The sequence below is a fragment of the Seriola aureovittata genome, chromosome 5, assembly GCF_021018895.1.
Source record: "Seriola aureovittata isolate HTS-2021-v1 ecotype China chromosome 5, ASM2101889v1, whole genome shotgun sequence".
NCBI classification, from domain to species: Eukaryota; Metazoa; Chordata; class Actinopteri; order Carangiformes; family Carangidae; genus Seriola; species Seriola aureovittata.
The window spans coordinates 30,321,079-30,334,855 of record NC_079368.1 but is presented as its reverse complement, the minus strand read 5'-3'; the positions used below and the strand labels follow the sequence as shown (position 1 = coordinate 30,334,855).

Sequence of the window (13,777 nt, the reverse complement as noted above, 5' to 3'; positions counted from 1 at the left end):
ATCCTCCTCAAACCTGGAAAGAAAATATGTAAAACCATGATGATGCTTTATTGTGAAAATTGTTAGATTTCATTTAAGGGCATGGCTCTGGTGGCGTGGCAAATTTTTTAACAGGAAGTTGTTATAACTCCGTTATAAATTGTCCAACCTGTTCCAAACTCGGTCAGAAAATGCTTCACACCCTCATGATGCTTCATTGTCAAATTGTGAGTTTTCGTTGAATGGCGTGGACCTGGTGGCAGAATTTAGACATTTCGCCTTGAAACAGGAAGTTGCTGTAAACCAAATATACATTATTCAATCTGCCTCAAACTTCACGTGTTTGATGACAATCCCACAATGACGACATCTCCATGCTACTATGACATCATAGTCAGAGCGCCACCTACTGAAAACAGGAAGTAACCCTTCATCATTTGATTTACATGATGTTCTCATGCGTAACACTGACCGTGCAGAGCAGGACTCCGGATGCAGACACCGAGAACTGCTGGAACACCTCTGAGCGCTCCTGTTGGATGAAACAAACACACCCTCACTGTCTGCAGCTCAGCTTCACCTGCTGATCACAACAGACACGACACAGAGAGACGTCGGGTCTTCATCGCTCTTACCTCCTGCTTCATGTTGCCATGGAGACGCAGGAAGCTGAGCGGAGGCCTGCGATTGGCTGAGGGCCCAGAGAGGACGGAGGTGAAGAGAGAGTGGAGGAACTCCACAACTTCACAGCTCGAGACGAAGACGATGAGTTTGTTGTTCTGAGAAAACTGAAATAGTGTTGAGTCTGTCAGTTCATGATGATGAGATATATATATATATATATATATGTGTGTGTGTGTGTGTGTGTGTATTTCACCACCATGTGTGAATATATATTTTCATGTCACTTCTGTTTTATGAAGTTATAATCCTCCTTCTTTCCATGAAGCTCTTTGTCGTCACCTTGTGAACAAAGTGTTTTTAAATAAAGTTAATTTTGTGTCCAGCTGTGATGGGTTACCTGACATTTGTCCAGTATGAAAGCAGCCAGACAGACGAGTCTGATCTTACTGGGGACCACCACCACAAACTGCTTCAAGGCCTCAGGTACAGCAAAGCTCTCTGATTGGCTAGCCGGGCCGGGGTCAGAGGTCACAGTGGTTGCGGTAGTGAGGTCAGAGGAGGCGGGGCCAGACACGTGGATGTTGACGGGGGCGTTGAGACAAACGTCTGCCAGACGAGTCACACCTGAAACACAGAGAGACGTTACACTGTCCATCCTGAAAAGACCTGAGGATCCACACAGGTGAGTGATCAGAGCCCCCGCCTCCTTATTACCATGGATACCAACACTCATCCACCTCCGAGTTCTTTAAACACACCTCACTACCGCCATATTCATCAAAACTCCTCAGAGTCAGACCTGAACCATGTTGAGTCGATCCTGAGTGACATCACTTCCTGATGATGTCATCATCTGTGGCGTCCCTCCAGAATAAAGCTGTATGTAAGGTATGTTTATGTATTTACATATATGTATATGTATATAAGTTTATTGCTGTCTTCCTTTTATTATTATTAATTCTATCAATAATTATGTGGTATTTTATTACATTAATATTTTTATTGACTTTTTTTTAACTTTGATAATTTAATTCCACTGAATGACTGAAAATGTCAATGTCAACAAAACTTGAAAAACTCGATTGACATCATGTATATATATACACATATATATACACATACGTATATATACGTATATACAAATATATATATATACACATATACACATATATATATATATACATAAACACACACATATATATACACATATACACATACGTATATATACATATATACAAATATATATAAATATATACATATATTTACATATATACACATATACAGGGCTGAAATGTCTCATCAACCATGTTGCTCAGTGTGAGCTGCTAACGTTAGCTTAGCATCTTGGAGCCAAAGATCCAGCTGACTCAACATGAGCTGTTGTTTAGGTCTGAAACTTTAGAGCTCCTTATTTATTTATTTATTGACTGACTTATATTTTTATATTCACGTGTATCTCTACATTTCTACATGTATGACCTAACTGATTTATTTCATAGCAGTATTTATCTATTTATTCATTTATGTATTTATTGATTTAATATTGATTAAAATGGCAGCCCACACAGACAGCCACCTGACACTGAGACGTCTGTGTCTCCCACTCGTCCTCAGAGACAGAAGGAAAGAGGGGCTCAGTGTTTACCGTGGCTCAGGGTGGCGGACAGCAGGACGTTCTGTCTGCTCGGTCCTGTCGTGTTCAGGCTGTTTAATATGACGGTCAGGTCCTTCTCAAAGCCCAGGTCCAACGTCCTGGACACAGAGAAGAGGTGAAGATGATGAGGACTGATGAAGGTGTGAGAATCATAGAATGAGAACAAGGTGAAAGGAGTCACCTGACACCTGCACAAGTTATTAACCTGTCATGTTTAAAGGGGCGGGAGCTGGAAGGTGAATTCATTATTTCCAGGTTTTAAAGTCACAAATCAAACACCAACACCAACAACAACACCAACAACAACACCAACAACAACAACAACAACACCAACAACAACACCAACAACAACAACAACACTAACACCAACAACAACACCAACAACAACACCAACAACAAGAACAACACCAACACCAACAACACCAACACCAACACCAACAACAACACCAACACCAACAACAACACCAACACCAACACCAACAACACCAACACCAACACCAACAACAACACCAACACCACCAACACCAACAACAACAACAACAACAACAACACCAACAACAACAAGAACAACACCAACACCAACACCAACAACAACACCAACAACAAGAACACAATAACAATAACAACAACAACAACAACAACACCAACACCAACAACAAGAACACAATAACAATAACAACAACAACACCAATAACAACAACACCAACAACAACACCAACAACAAGAACAACACCAACAACAACACCAACAACAACACCAACACCAACACTAACACCAACAACAACCAACAACACCAACAACAACAACAACAACACCAACACCAACAACAACACTAACACCAACAACAACAACACCAACAACAACACCAACAACAAGAACACAATAACAATAACAACAACAACACCAACAACAACACAACAACAACACCAACACACAACAACACCAACACCAACAACAACAACACCAACAACAACACCAACAACAAGAACACAATAACAATAACAACAACAACACCAACAACAACAACAACAACACCAACAACACCAACACCAACAACACCAACACCAACAACAACACCAACAACAAGAACACAATAACAACAACAACACCAACAACACCAACACCAACACCAACAACAACAACAACACCAACACCAACAACACCAACACCAACAACACCAACAACAAGAACACAATAACAATAACAACACAACACCAACACCAACAACAACACCAACAACACAATAACAACACCAACACCAACAACAACACCAACACCAACAACAACACCAACAACACAATAACAACACCAACACCAACACCAACAACACCAACAACAAGAACACAATAACAATAACAACAACACAATAACAACACCAACAACAAGAACACAATAACAACACAACAACAACACAACGACAACGACAACAACACCATTACCTGTCTGCCTCGTCCAAGATCAGCCAGCGAACGGCGCTGAAGGCGATGCTCAGGGTGTGTTTGATATGATCTACCAGACGTCCAGGGGTGGACACCAGGATGTTGATTCCTTTACGGAGCCTGAGGACAGTGGGACAGAGGGACAGAGGGTCAGAGGTTCAGAGGGACAGAGGGACAGAGGGACAGAGGGTCAGAGGGACAGAGGGTCAGAGGGTCAGAGGGACAGAGGGACAGAGGGACAGAGGGACAGAGGGTCAGAGGGACAGAGGGACAGAGGGTCAGAGGGACAGAGGGACAGAGGATCAGAGGGTCAGAGGGACAGAGGGACAGAGGGTCAGAGGGTCAGAGGGTCAGAGGGACAGAGGGACAGAGGGACAGAGGGTCAGAGGGACAGAGGGTTAGAGGGACAGAGGGTCAGAGGGTCAGAGGGACAGAGGGACAGAGGGTTAGAGGGACAGAGGGACAGAGGGTCAGAGGGACAGAGGGTTAGAGGGACAGAGGGTCAGAGGGTCAGAGGGACAGAGGGTTAGAGGGACAGAGGGACAGAGGGACAGAGGGTCAGAGGGTCAGAGGGACAGAGGGACAGAGGGTCAGAGGGTCAGAGGGACAGAGGGTCAGAGGGACAGAGGGTCAGAGGGACAGAGGGACAGAGGGTCAGAGGGTCAGAGGACAGAGGGTCAGAGGGTCAGAGGGTTAGAGGGACAGAGGGACAGAGGATCAGAGGGTCAGAGGGTCAGAGGGTCAGAGGGTTAGAGGGACAGAGGGACAGAGGGACAGAGGACAGAGGGTCAGAGGGACAGAGGGACAGAGGATCAGAGGGTCAGAGGGACAGAGGGACAGAGGGTCAGAGGGTCAGAGGGTCAGAGGTCAGAGGGACAGAGGGACAGAGGGACAGAGGGTCAAGGGACAGAGGGTTAGAGGGACAGAGGGACAGAGGGTCAGAGGGACAGAGGGTTAGAGGGACAGAGGGTCAGAGGGTCAGAGGGACAGAGGGTTAGAGGGACAGAGGGACAGAGGGACAGAGGGTCAGAGGGTCAGAGGGACAGAGGGACAGAGGGTCAGAGGGTCAGAGGGACAGAGGGTCAGAGGGACAGAGGGTCAGAGGGACAGAGGGACAGAGGGTCAGAGGGTCAGAGGGACAGAGGGTCAGAGGGTCAGAGGGTTAGAGGGACAGAGGGACAGAGGATCAGAGGGTCAGAGGGTCAGAGGGTCAGAGGGTTAGAGGGACAGAGGGACAGAGGGACAGAGGGTCAGAGGGACAGAGGGACAGAGGATCAGAGGGTCAGAGGGACAGAGGGACAGAGGGTCAGAGGGTCAGAGGGTCAGAGGGACAGAGGGACAGAGGGACAGAGGGTCAGAGGGACAGAGGGTTAGAGGGACAGAGGGTCAGAGGGTCAGAGGGACAGAGGGACAGAGGGTTAGAGGGACAGAGGGACAGAGGGACAGAGGGTCAGAGGGTCAGAGGGACAGAGGGACAGAGGGTCAGAGGGTCAGAGGGACAGAGGGTCAGAGGGACAGAGGGTTAGAGGGACAGAGGGACAGAGGGACAGAGGGTCAGAGGGTCAGAGGGACAGAGGGTCAGAGGGACAGAGGGACAGAGGGTCATAGGGTCAGGGGGACAGAGGGACAGAGGGTCAGAGGGACAGAGGGACAGAGGGTCAGGGGGTCAGAGGGTCAGGGGGACAGAGGGTCAGAGGGTCAGAGGGACAGAGGGTCAGAGGGTCAGAGGGTTAGAGGGACAGAGGGACAGAGGGTCAGAGGGTCAGAGGGACAGAGGGACAGAGGGACAGAGGGACAGGACGACTCAAGGACCTGGAACATCAGAGATCAATCAGACTTTGGTTCGACCTTCTGATCTCCTTCCTGAACCCTGTAATCATCATGGTGCTCCTCCTCTGTCTTTGCTGTCTCTTCCAGGACACCTGGAGGAGGTTCCAGGAGGAACCAGGAACCAGGAGAACCTCTTCCAGGACACCTGGAGGAGGTTCCAAGAGGAACCAGGAACCAGGAGAACCTCTTCCAGGACACCTGGAGGAGGTTCCAGGAGGAACCAGGAACCAGGAGAACCTCTTCCAGGACTCCTGGAACCTCCTCAAGGAAGTTCTGTGGAAGTGGAACCACTTGCAGCATTTAGGACAGAAAGAGGAGGAGAAGACTGGAGGAGGTGAGGAGGATGTACCTGGCCTTCTCTGATTTCCTCTTCTCTCCTCCCATCAGAACACCTGGGACGATCCAGGTAAACGGCTGCAGAGAGAGAGAGAGAGAGAGAGAGGTGTGACCAGGTGTGACCAGGTGTGACTCAGTCAGCAGATGAAGTATTATCAGCGTTACCTTCAGAAGCTTCTGGAAGGTGTGGAAGGTCTGCAGGGCGAGCTGATGGACAGGAGGACAGTCAGTAACAGGTAAGAGGAGGGAGGGGACACTGGGCTCAGGTGAGAGTAAGGACAGGTGTGTGATCAGACCGCACCTCTCTGGTGGGGACGAGGACGACGGCCAGAGGACCGTCTGACCTGCTGACCTTCGGCTGGACCGACTGAAGACTCTGGACCAGAGGGACGGCGTAGGACAGAGTCTTCCCTGCAGAGACGGACAGACTGTGTCACCATGGTAACACAGGTGTGTGTGTGTGTGTGTGTGTGTGTGTGTGTCTCTCACCTGATCCCGTCTGAGATCGAACCACGGCGTCTCGTCCTGACAGGAGAGCAGGGATGGTCTGTTTCTGAACACTGAACACACACACACACACACACACACACACACACACACACACACACACACACACACACACACACACACACACACACACACAGCGTTGTGCAGGTCCGTCACAAACTGAGCAAAAATCCTTTTCATGTTGGTGCCACTGAAAGAAATCAGCACAGCAGTGTGTGTGTGTGTGTGTGTGTGTGTGTGTGTGTGTGTGTGTGTGTGTGTGTGTGTGTGTGTGTGTGTGTGTGTGTGTACTGACCTGGTCAGTGTGGAAACATTCAGGACTTTGTTGAGTGTCGCCACCTTGAGGAGAGAAACCAGACGATCACTGACCTGAACTCAACCTGTATTTATAACTTCAGCCACAGACACATGAAGAGTCTGTGTGTGTGTGTGTGTGTGTGTGTGTGTGTGTGTGTTGTGTGTGTGTGTGTTACCAGGTGTGGGTGCAGGTCCAGGTCTGAAAACGAGTCACTGGTGAAAATCTTCTCTTTCACCTGATCAACAACTGGTCTGAAGGAAGGAAGGAGCGGAATGAGGTCATTAAAGTTCATTGCTGACTAATCAATAAAACTGATCAGAAATATGTGAGAAAGTTAGGCGGTGACATCAGCAGATTGATATAAACCAATGAGAAGCAGAGGAGGATCTGTGCAGCCAATCAGAGAAGGAGCTGTGTACCTGTGGATCTCAGGTATATCCGGGTTGTGTTTGAACAGAGAGGAGGTCTTGATGCTGCTCCTCCCCGCCTCCTTCCCTGCCTCCTCCTTCTCCTTTTTCTTCTTCCTCTTCTGTGGTGCTCCGCCCTCTGTTGGCTCAGGGGGCGGAGCCTGGAGACGCCACACAACACAGATAATGGTTATAATACAACGTGGTGACTTCCTGGTCACTGTGGTCCAGACTGCAGGTCTCTGTTTCCGTCATGTGTGAACAGAAGAGACACACCTGGTTTGTGTGTGTGCACGTGTTTACCTGTGAATGTGCAGGGGGAGGAGCTTCAGTCTGTACCTGCCCCTCCTCCTGCTCCCGCTCTGCCCGGTCAGTCTGCAGCGTCCTCTTCTCCTCTGAGGAGGAGCTGCACCTCCTTTTCTCTGCTCTCTGCTTCTTCTGCACGTCACACACAAACACCAAGAGTTCACTCAGCTGCTGTTTCAGCTCTTATTGTGAAAATCCTGCTGTGACTGAGTCTGACAAACGTTCAGACAGAGAAATGATCTTTAGTCTCTGAGCAGCTTCATGAGGAGAGGAGCTTCTCTGCTTCCTCTCTCATCTCCTTTAGGAAACACTGGAGCTTCCTTTACCAAAGGAAAGGAGACATGCCGTCCCACAATGCCTTGCTGCAGCAACATTTAAAACCACAGCAGAGCCACATAAATGTAGAAACATCAGAGCAGCTGTTTCTGTCTGATGGACTGAAGCTCAGATCCATAAATATAGATTCATTCTCTTTCATCAGTCAGGAGTCGTCATGAAGAACGAGCTGATGAATCTATAGTTACATCATCATCATCATCATCATCATCACAACTAAATACTATAGTCTATACATTAATGTTGTTGCACCAAATAGAAACATCAGGAAACTATAAACTTCTGTCTGAATATCATTTATTCTCAGCTCATTATTTCTATTTAATTATTATTTTACTGACTCAACTTTGTCAGTTTGTTTTTCATGTTTTCTTGTTTCAACATTTCATCCTGGTTGTTTCTGTGGTTAAAGGAGGATTGATCCTCCAGGTGTTAGAAATAAAGTCAGTCTGAATAAATCTCAGTGTGAGTTCAGTCACATTCTTTCCCCTTCACGTCTTTGACCTCAGGACGTTTTCCATGGAGGTCGAGGAGACGAGGTCAGAGAGGAGGTCATTCTGACTTTTCCACCGCAGCCTGAGATCAGGTCAGGACATCCTCAATCTCACCCCGTCACAATAAAAGCAGCTGTTTTTACAGGGACTGTTTAACACACGAGACATAAACAAACAGGAAACTGAAGTTCTCTGTCGGTGTGATCAGACTGTCTCCTCCAAGACATTCGATGATTTGACGGAATTATTTTAGATTTTCTTTATATTTATTCGTAGAGTTTCTTCTGGTTCATTTGAAGCACTGAGCTGAACTTCTGCTGCCTGTCACAGTGATGAAGGACACATCGGTACTGGACCAGGACCAGGACCAGGACCAGGACCAGGACCAGGACCAGGTCTATGTTTCAGACAAGGTGCAGGTGAGTCTGGAGGGTCCGGCTCCAGACTGATACTCACTCTGACCCATCTCTGCTGAGCGCTCAGAGGTTTCCTCCTGGAAGACGGAGATGAGGGCAAACTGCTGCTGATGTTTAGACACAGCTGGTCATCTGCTGATGACATCATCGACACACCTGAGCCACAAACACACAGGTTAGAGGTAGTTATAACAGGCAGTTATGTAAATCTGTTTATTAAAATGACGGTGGTGATTTCTCACTCACACCAAACAGTTACTGGGCAGCACCATGTGACACAGATCACGTGACCGTCCTCAGCAGCTCAGTGTCACAGAACATGAGAGATTCATGACGTGTTTGCAGCCGTTTGATCACACTCACCTTTACAGGTGTACACGTCAGTATTTAACAACATGTACACGAGGCACCAAAAGATCAAACCTAGAAGTGTAACAGAAGCTGCTTCTTGTGCCGAAGTCAAGAGCGACACGTGTTGATGTGTTCAGGGTTCAACAGTGTTTTCCGACACCTGTGTTTCACTGTGTGACAGGGAGGAAACGTTAAACTGACACGTTTCTGAGCGGAGTCTGGCGTCACGTGCAGCAGGTTCAGTGTCTGATCGAGGCGCGAAGCCGTGAATTAATCAGTGAAGTCACATCGATGATGTTCACGTTACCGCACAGTAACAACACACACACACACACACACACACACACACACGTGTGTGTTCGTAGCTCAGATTCAGTTGTATCTTAGCAGCTAACGCTAGCCTCATGCTTAAGGCAGCGGTTTCCGGTCGGTAAACAGATTTCACAATAAATTCGTGAAGAAAAAACAGAAAATGAGACAAATTAAAACTCACCGAACAAACCGACCCGCGTGGGAAACTCTTCCTGGTGCGTCACTGAGGCCCCGCCTCCTCCACAGCTGATTTAGTGGGCATGCGCAGGAGCTTCTCCCGTTATTTTGAGTTTTATTTCGTTTTAAATAACAACAAATATAAAAACAAATATAATATAATATAATGTATAGTCCAAACATTTACGTTATGACTAAATAGTTTTTCATTTATGTTTCGTGTTGAGGAAACATCATGAGAAAACAAATAAAGAAACAAACATACATTTTTTATTGAATCAGTGTAAATGAGGACGAGAATCTTTTATTGATTAATCAACATTAATGAGTCTGGTAAAGAAAGAAACCTGAGTGTTCTGTCAGTAAAACACTAAACAAACTGAAGATAATAAGACCTGGTCCAGAGAGAGCTGAGCTAGACCTGACCATGACCCAGACCCTGTCTGTAAATAGACCTGAACATCATTGGACCAAATCCACAACAGACCAACAACAGTCAGACCTGATCCACTATGGACCTGAGACTGAGTGTGAAATGTCCTGAGTACAAGAAGACCAAATAATCTGGACCTGTCCCTGCTCAGGTCCTGGATCAACTTGAACAAACCCCAGATGATGAAAACCAGATCAGCATTCCAATCTGAAGACCTGGGTGCCTTGCTCAGAGGCTTCCCGGCAGGATGAAGCAGGGTGGACAGTGTCTTCGGTCTCTGTAGGAGACGAGGACAAACTGTCCATCATCACATCAGCAGCCGTCAGGTCCCATTTCCCTCCCGCCCCGCTTCCTGTTGTCGACAGGAAGACTTAAAAATAGAGCTGTCAATCAAAGCGCAAGCCCGGCACCACTGGGACTCAAACCGACGCTCAGGAGGATTAATTATAGTCATTTACCAAAATCCTCACTTTGAAACGTCTGTGTGATTGAGCGAGTTGTGAAAATGACGGAGGGAGAGTTTGAAGTGAAGGAGATATTTTAACATGAAGGTTTGAAGTAAACGCTGCCGTCCCAAACTGTGATAACTGCTTTTAGATCAGAGGAGCCGCCGAGCCGCCTGACAGAGGAGCATCAGCTGCTGCCACTCACACTCACTCATTAATAATCATTGTATTAATAAAACACTGACTGTCTGTCTCCACTGGACACATCACTGACGACCGCCTGCCTCTGAGCTAAAGGATAATTCCACTTTTTTACAGCTTATTGTGGTGAAACAGTGTGTCATCATGTCTGAGTCCAAGAAACAGCTAGTGGAACTACAGGTGGCAGCTGAGCAGCAGGTAAAGCTCTCACCTGGCACTTCACAACACCTGACTAACCTTGAACTAACACGTAACAAACCCTTAACTAACAATTAACTAACCATGAACTAACACTAAGTTCTAGGTTTCCCCACAAACCTAAAGTTAAAGTTGACCATAACTCTAACTTAAAGGAGCTATCAGTAAGTTTTGCTAATGCTACACAGCAACGTTAGCTGTTTACGCACCAGTCTAGAAGAAATGTGAGTTCAGCATCAAACTTAATTTCTGTTTGTGGTGGTGTTGGTCTTTGTGGTGTTTTGGGTCTTTGTGGTGTTTTGGGTCTTTTTTGTGGTGTTGGGTCTTTGTGGTGTTTTGGGTCTTTGTGGTGGTGTTGGGTCTTTGTGGTGTTTTGGGTCTTTTTTGTGGTGTTGGGTCTTTGTGGTGTTTTGGGTCTTTGTGGTGGTGTTGGGTCTTTGTGGTGTGTTGGGTCTTTGTGGTGGTGTTGGGTCTTTGTGGTGGTGTTGGGTCTTTGTAGTGGTGTTGGGTCATTGTGGTGTTTTGGGTCTTTGGGGTGTTTTGGGTCTTTGTGGTGGTGTTGGGTCTTTGTGGTGGTGTTGGGTCTTTGTGGTGGTGTTGGTCTTTGTGGTGGTGTGTTGGGTCTTTGTGGTGGTGTTGGGTCTTTGTGGTGTTTTGGGTCTTTGTAGTGGTGTTGGGTCTTTGTGGTGGTGTTGGGTCTTTGTGGTGTGTTGGGTCTTTGTGGTGGTGTTGGGTCTTTGTGGTGTGTTGGGTCTTTGTGGTGGTGTTGGGTCTTTGTGGTGGTGTTGGGTCTTTGTGGTGTTTTGGGTCTTTGTGGTGGTGTTGGGTCTTTGTGGTGGTGTTGGGTCTTTGTGGTGGTGTTGGGTCTTTGTGGTGGTTTGGGTCTTTGTGGTGTTGGGTCTTTGTGGTGTTTTGGGTGTTTGTGGTGGTGTTTTGGGTCTTTGTGGTGTTGGGTCTTTGTGGTGTTTTGGGTGTTTGTGGTGGTTTGGGTCTTTGTGGTGGTTTGGGTCTTTGTGGTGTTGGGTCTTTGTGGTGTTTTGGGTCTTTGTGGTGGTTTGGGTCTTTGTGGTGTTGGGTCTTTGTGGTGTTTTGGGTGTTTGTGATGGTTTGGGTCTTTGTGGTGGTTTGGGTCTTTGTGGTGTTGGGTCTTTGTGGTGTTTTGGGTGTTTGTGGTGGTTTGGGTCTTTGTGGTGGTGTTGGGTCTTTGTGGTGTGTTGGGGGGTCAGGCTCTGTGCAGGTTTAGACCCTGGTCACCTAAACACACCTTAAATGAACACATGTGGTTGTGGTCATAGTGGGAAGCCAGTGAGGGATCATGGTCTTGGATGTGGGGGAGACACGGACCCCCCCCCCCCCATCAGACTGTGAGCTGGTCAGAGTGACGCTGTCTCTTCATCCTGAAACTGTTGGACATGATGAAATGAAGGACTCCATGTTTGGACACTTGTGTCTCTTTCACACATCGACTCTGAAACTCATGTCTGTATTAAAATCATCTCTGAAAACATTTTGTTCTTTTCATGTGAGAAGAGGCTGAAAGCAGCTGAATTTGGAGACGTGAGCAGGTTTAAAGATGATGTTTGCCTGAGGCGACAGTCCTCGCACGCACGCACGCACGCACGCACGCACGCACGCACGCACGCACGCACGCACGCACGCACGCACAGATGAGTGTTTTGGGGTCAGGAGATAACTGTAGCTGCAGACTGACGCTGCAGGTTCCTCTGAGTGTTTCATGTTCAGGTGTCTGAGGTGGTGATGAAGCTCCAGAGAATCATCATCACTGCTGCTCCTTTAATGCCTTCATCGTGTCAGACTGTGACGATGTGGTCTGATGACAAAACACTCGTTAGTAGAGCCAGCACCTTTGTGTGTTCAGTGAGGAGTGTATTGTCTCTGCACTGTCCTATAGTGTGTATATCTACAGTGTGTATCTACAGTGTGTATCTACAGTGTGTATCTACAGTGTGTATCTAGTGTGTATATCTAGTGTGTATCTACAGTGTGTATCTACAGTGTGTATATCTAGTGTGTATCTACAGTGTGTATCTACAGTGTGTATATCTACAGTGTGTATCTACAGTGTGTATCTACAGTGTGTATCTACAGTGTGTATCTACAGTGTGTATCTACAGTGTATATCTAGTGTGTATCTACAGTGTGTATTTACAGTGTGTATCTACAGTGTGTATCTACAGTGTGTATCTACAGTGTGTATCTACAGTGTATATCTAGTGTGTATCTACAGTGTGTATCTACAGTGTGTATCTACAGTGTATATCTAGTGTGTATCTACAGTGTGTATCTACAGTGTGTATCTACAGTGTGTATCTACAGTGTGTATCTAGTGTGTATCTACAGTGTGTATCTAGAGTGTATATCTAGAGTGTATATCTAGTGTGTATCTACAGTGTGTATCTACAGTGTGTATCTAGAGTGTATATCTAGTGTGTATCTACAGTGTGTATTTACAGTGTGTATCTACAGTGTGTATCTAGAGTGTATATCTAGTGTGTATCTACAGTGTGTATCTACAGTGTGTATTTACAGTGTGTATCTACAGTGTGTATCTAGAGTGTATATCTAGTGTGTATCTACAGTGTGTATCTACAGTGTGTATCTAGAGTGTATATCTAGTGTGTATCTACAGTGTGTATCTACAGTGTGTATCTACAGTGTGTATATCTAGTGTGTATCTACAGTGTGTATTTACAGTGTGTATCTACAGTGTGTATATGAAGGTGGGGGCAGAGGCTTTGACAGAGTTAAAATAATCCATAAATATTAAAATCTGTTTTTAGGAAATAAAAAACTAAAATTCATGAAAGAAAAAACTGAACTTTTATTTTATTGTGAACAAACCAGCAACATTAAAACATGTAGTTTAGATCAGTAGAAGAAGAAGACTATCTCTCTGTGTGTCTTCTGTCTGTCTCCACAACCTGAGTTCACCTGGGTCCAGGTGAGTCCAGGTGAGTCCAGGTGAGTCCAGGTGAGTCCAGGTGAGTCCAGGTGAGTCCAGGTGAGTCCAGG

General features: G+C 46.5%; 1 protein-coding gene across 1 annotated transcript in view; it reads right to left on the bottom strand.

Moving 5' to 3' along the window:
* ddx31 (DEAD (Asp-Glu-Ala-Asp) box polypeptide 31) overlaps positions 1 to 9,380 on the bottom strand; it is a 20,152-nt gene extending 10,772 nt beyond the window's left edge. Inside the window, exons 1-15 of the mRNA XM_056377319.1 lie at positions 8,990 to 9,380; positions 8,667 to 8,782; positions 7,378 to 7,512; positions 7,087 to 7,235; positions 6,843 to 6,918; positions 6,665 to 6,708; positions 6,352 to 6,422; positions 6,164 to 6,273; positions 6,028 to 6,069; positions 5,876 to 5,940; positions 3,697 to 3,816; positions 2,249 to 2,355; positions 1,001 to 1,227; positions 615 to 767; positions 452 to 511 (exon numbers count right to left, since the gene is read on the bottom strand). Of these exons, the coding sequence (XP_056233294.1) occupies positions 452 to 511; positions 615 to 767; positions 1,001 to 1,227; positions 2,249 to 2,355; positions 3,697 to 3,816; positions 5,876 to 5,940; positions 6,028 to 6,069; positions 6,164 to 6,273; positions 6,352 to 6,422; positions 6,665 to 6,708; positions 6,843 to 6,918; positions 7,087 to 7,235; positions 7,378 to 7,512; positions 8,667 to 8,782; positions 8,990 to 9,023 (1,509 nt within the window). The 5' untranslated portion in view covers positions 9,024 to 9,380. The remainder of the gene's footprint in view (positions 1 to 451; positions 512 to 614; positions 768 to 1,000; positions 1,228 to 2,248; positions 2,356 to 3,696; positions 3,817 to 5,875; positions 5,941 to 6,027; positions 6,070 to 6,163; positions 6,274 to 6,351; positions 6,423 to 6,664; positions 6,709 to 6,842; positions 6,919 to 7,086; positions 7,236 to 7,377; positions 7,513 to 8,666; positions 8,783 to 8,989) is intronic.
* Between the last annotated feature and the right edge of the window lie 4,397 nt (positions 9,381 to 13,777).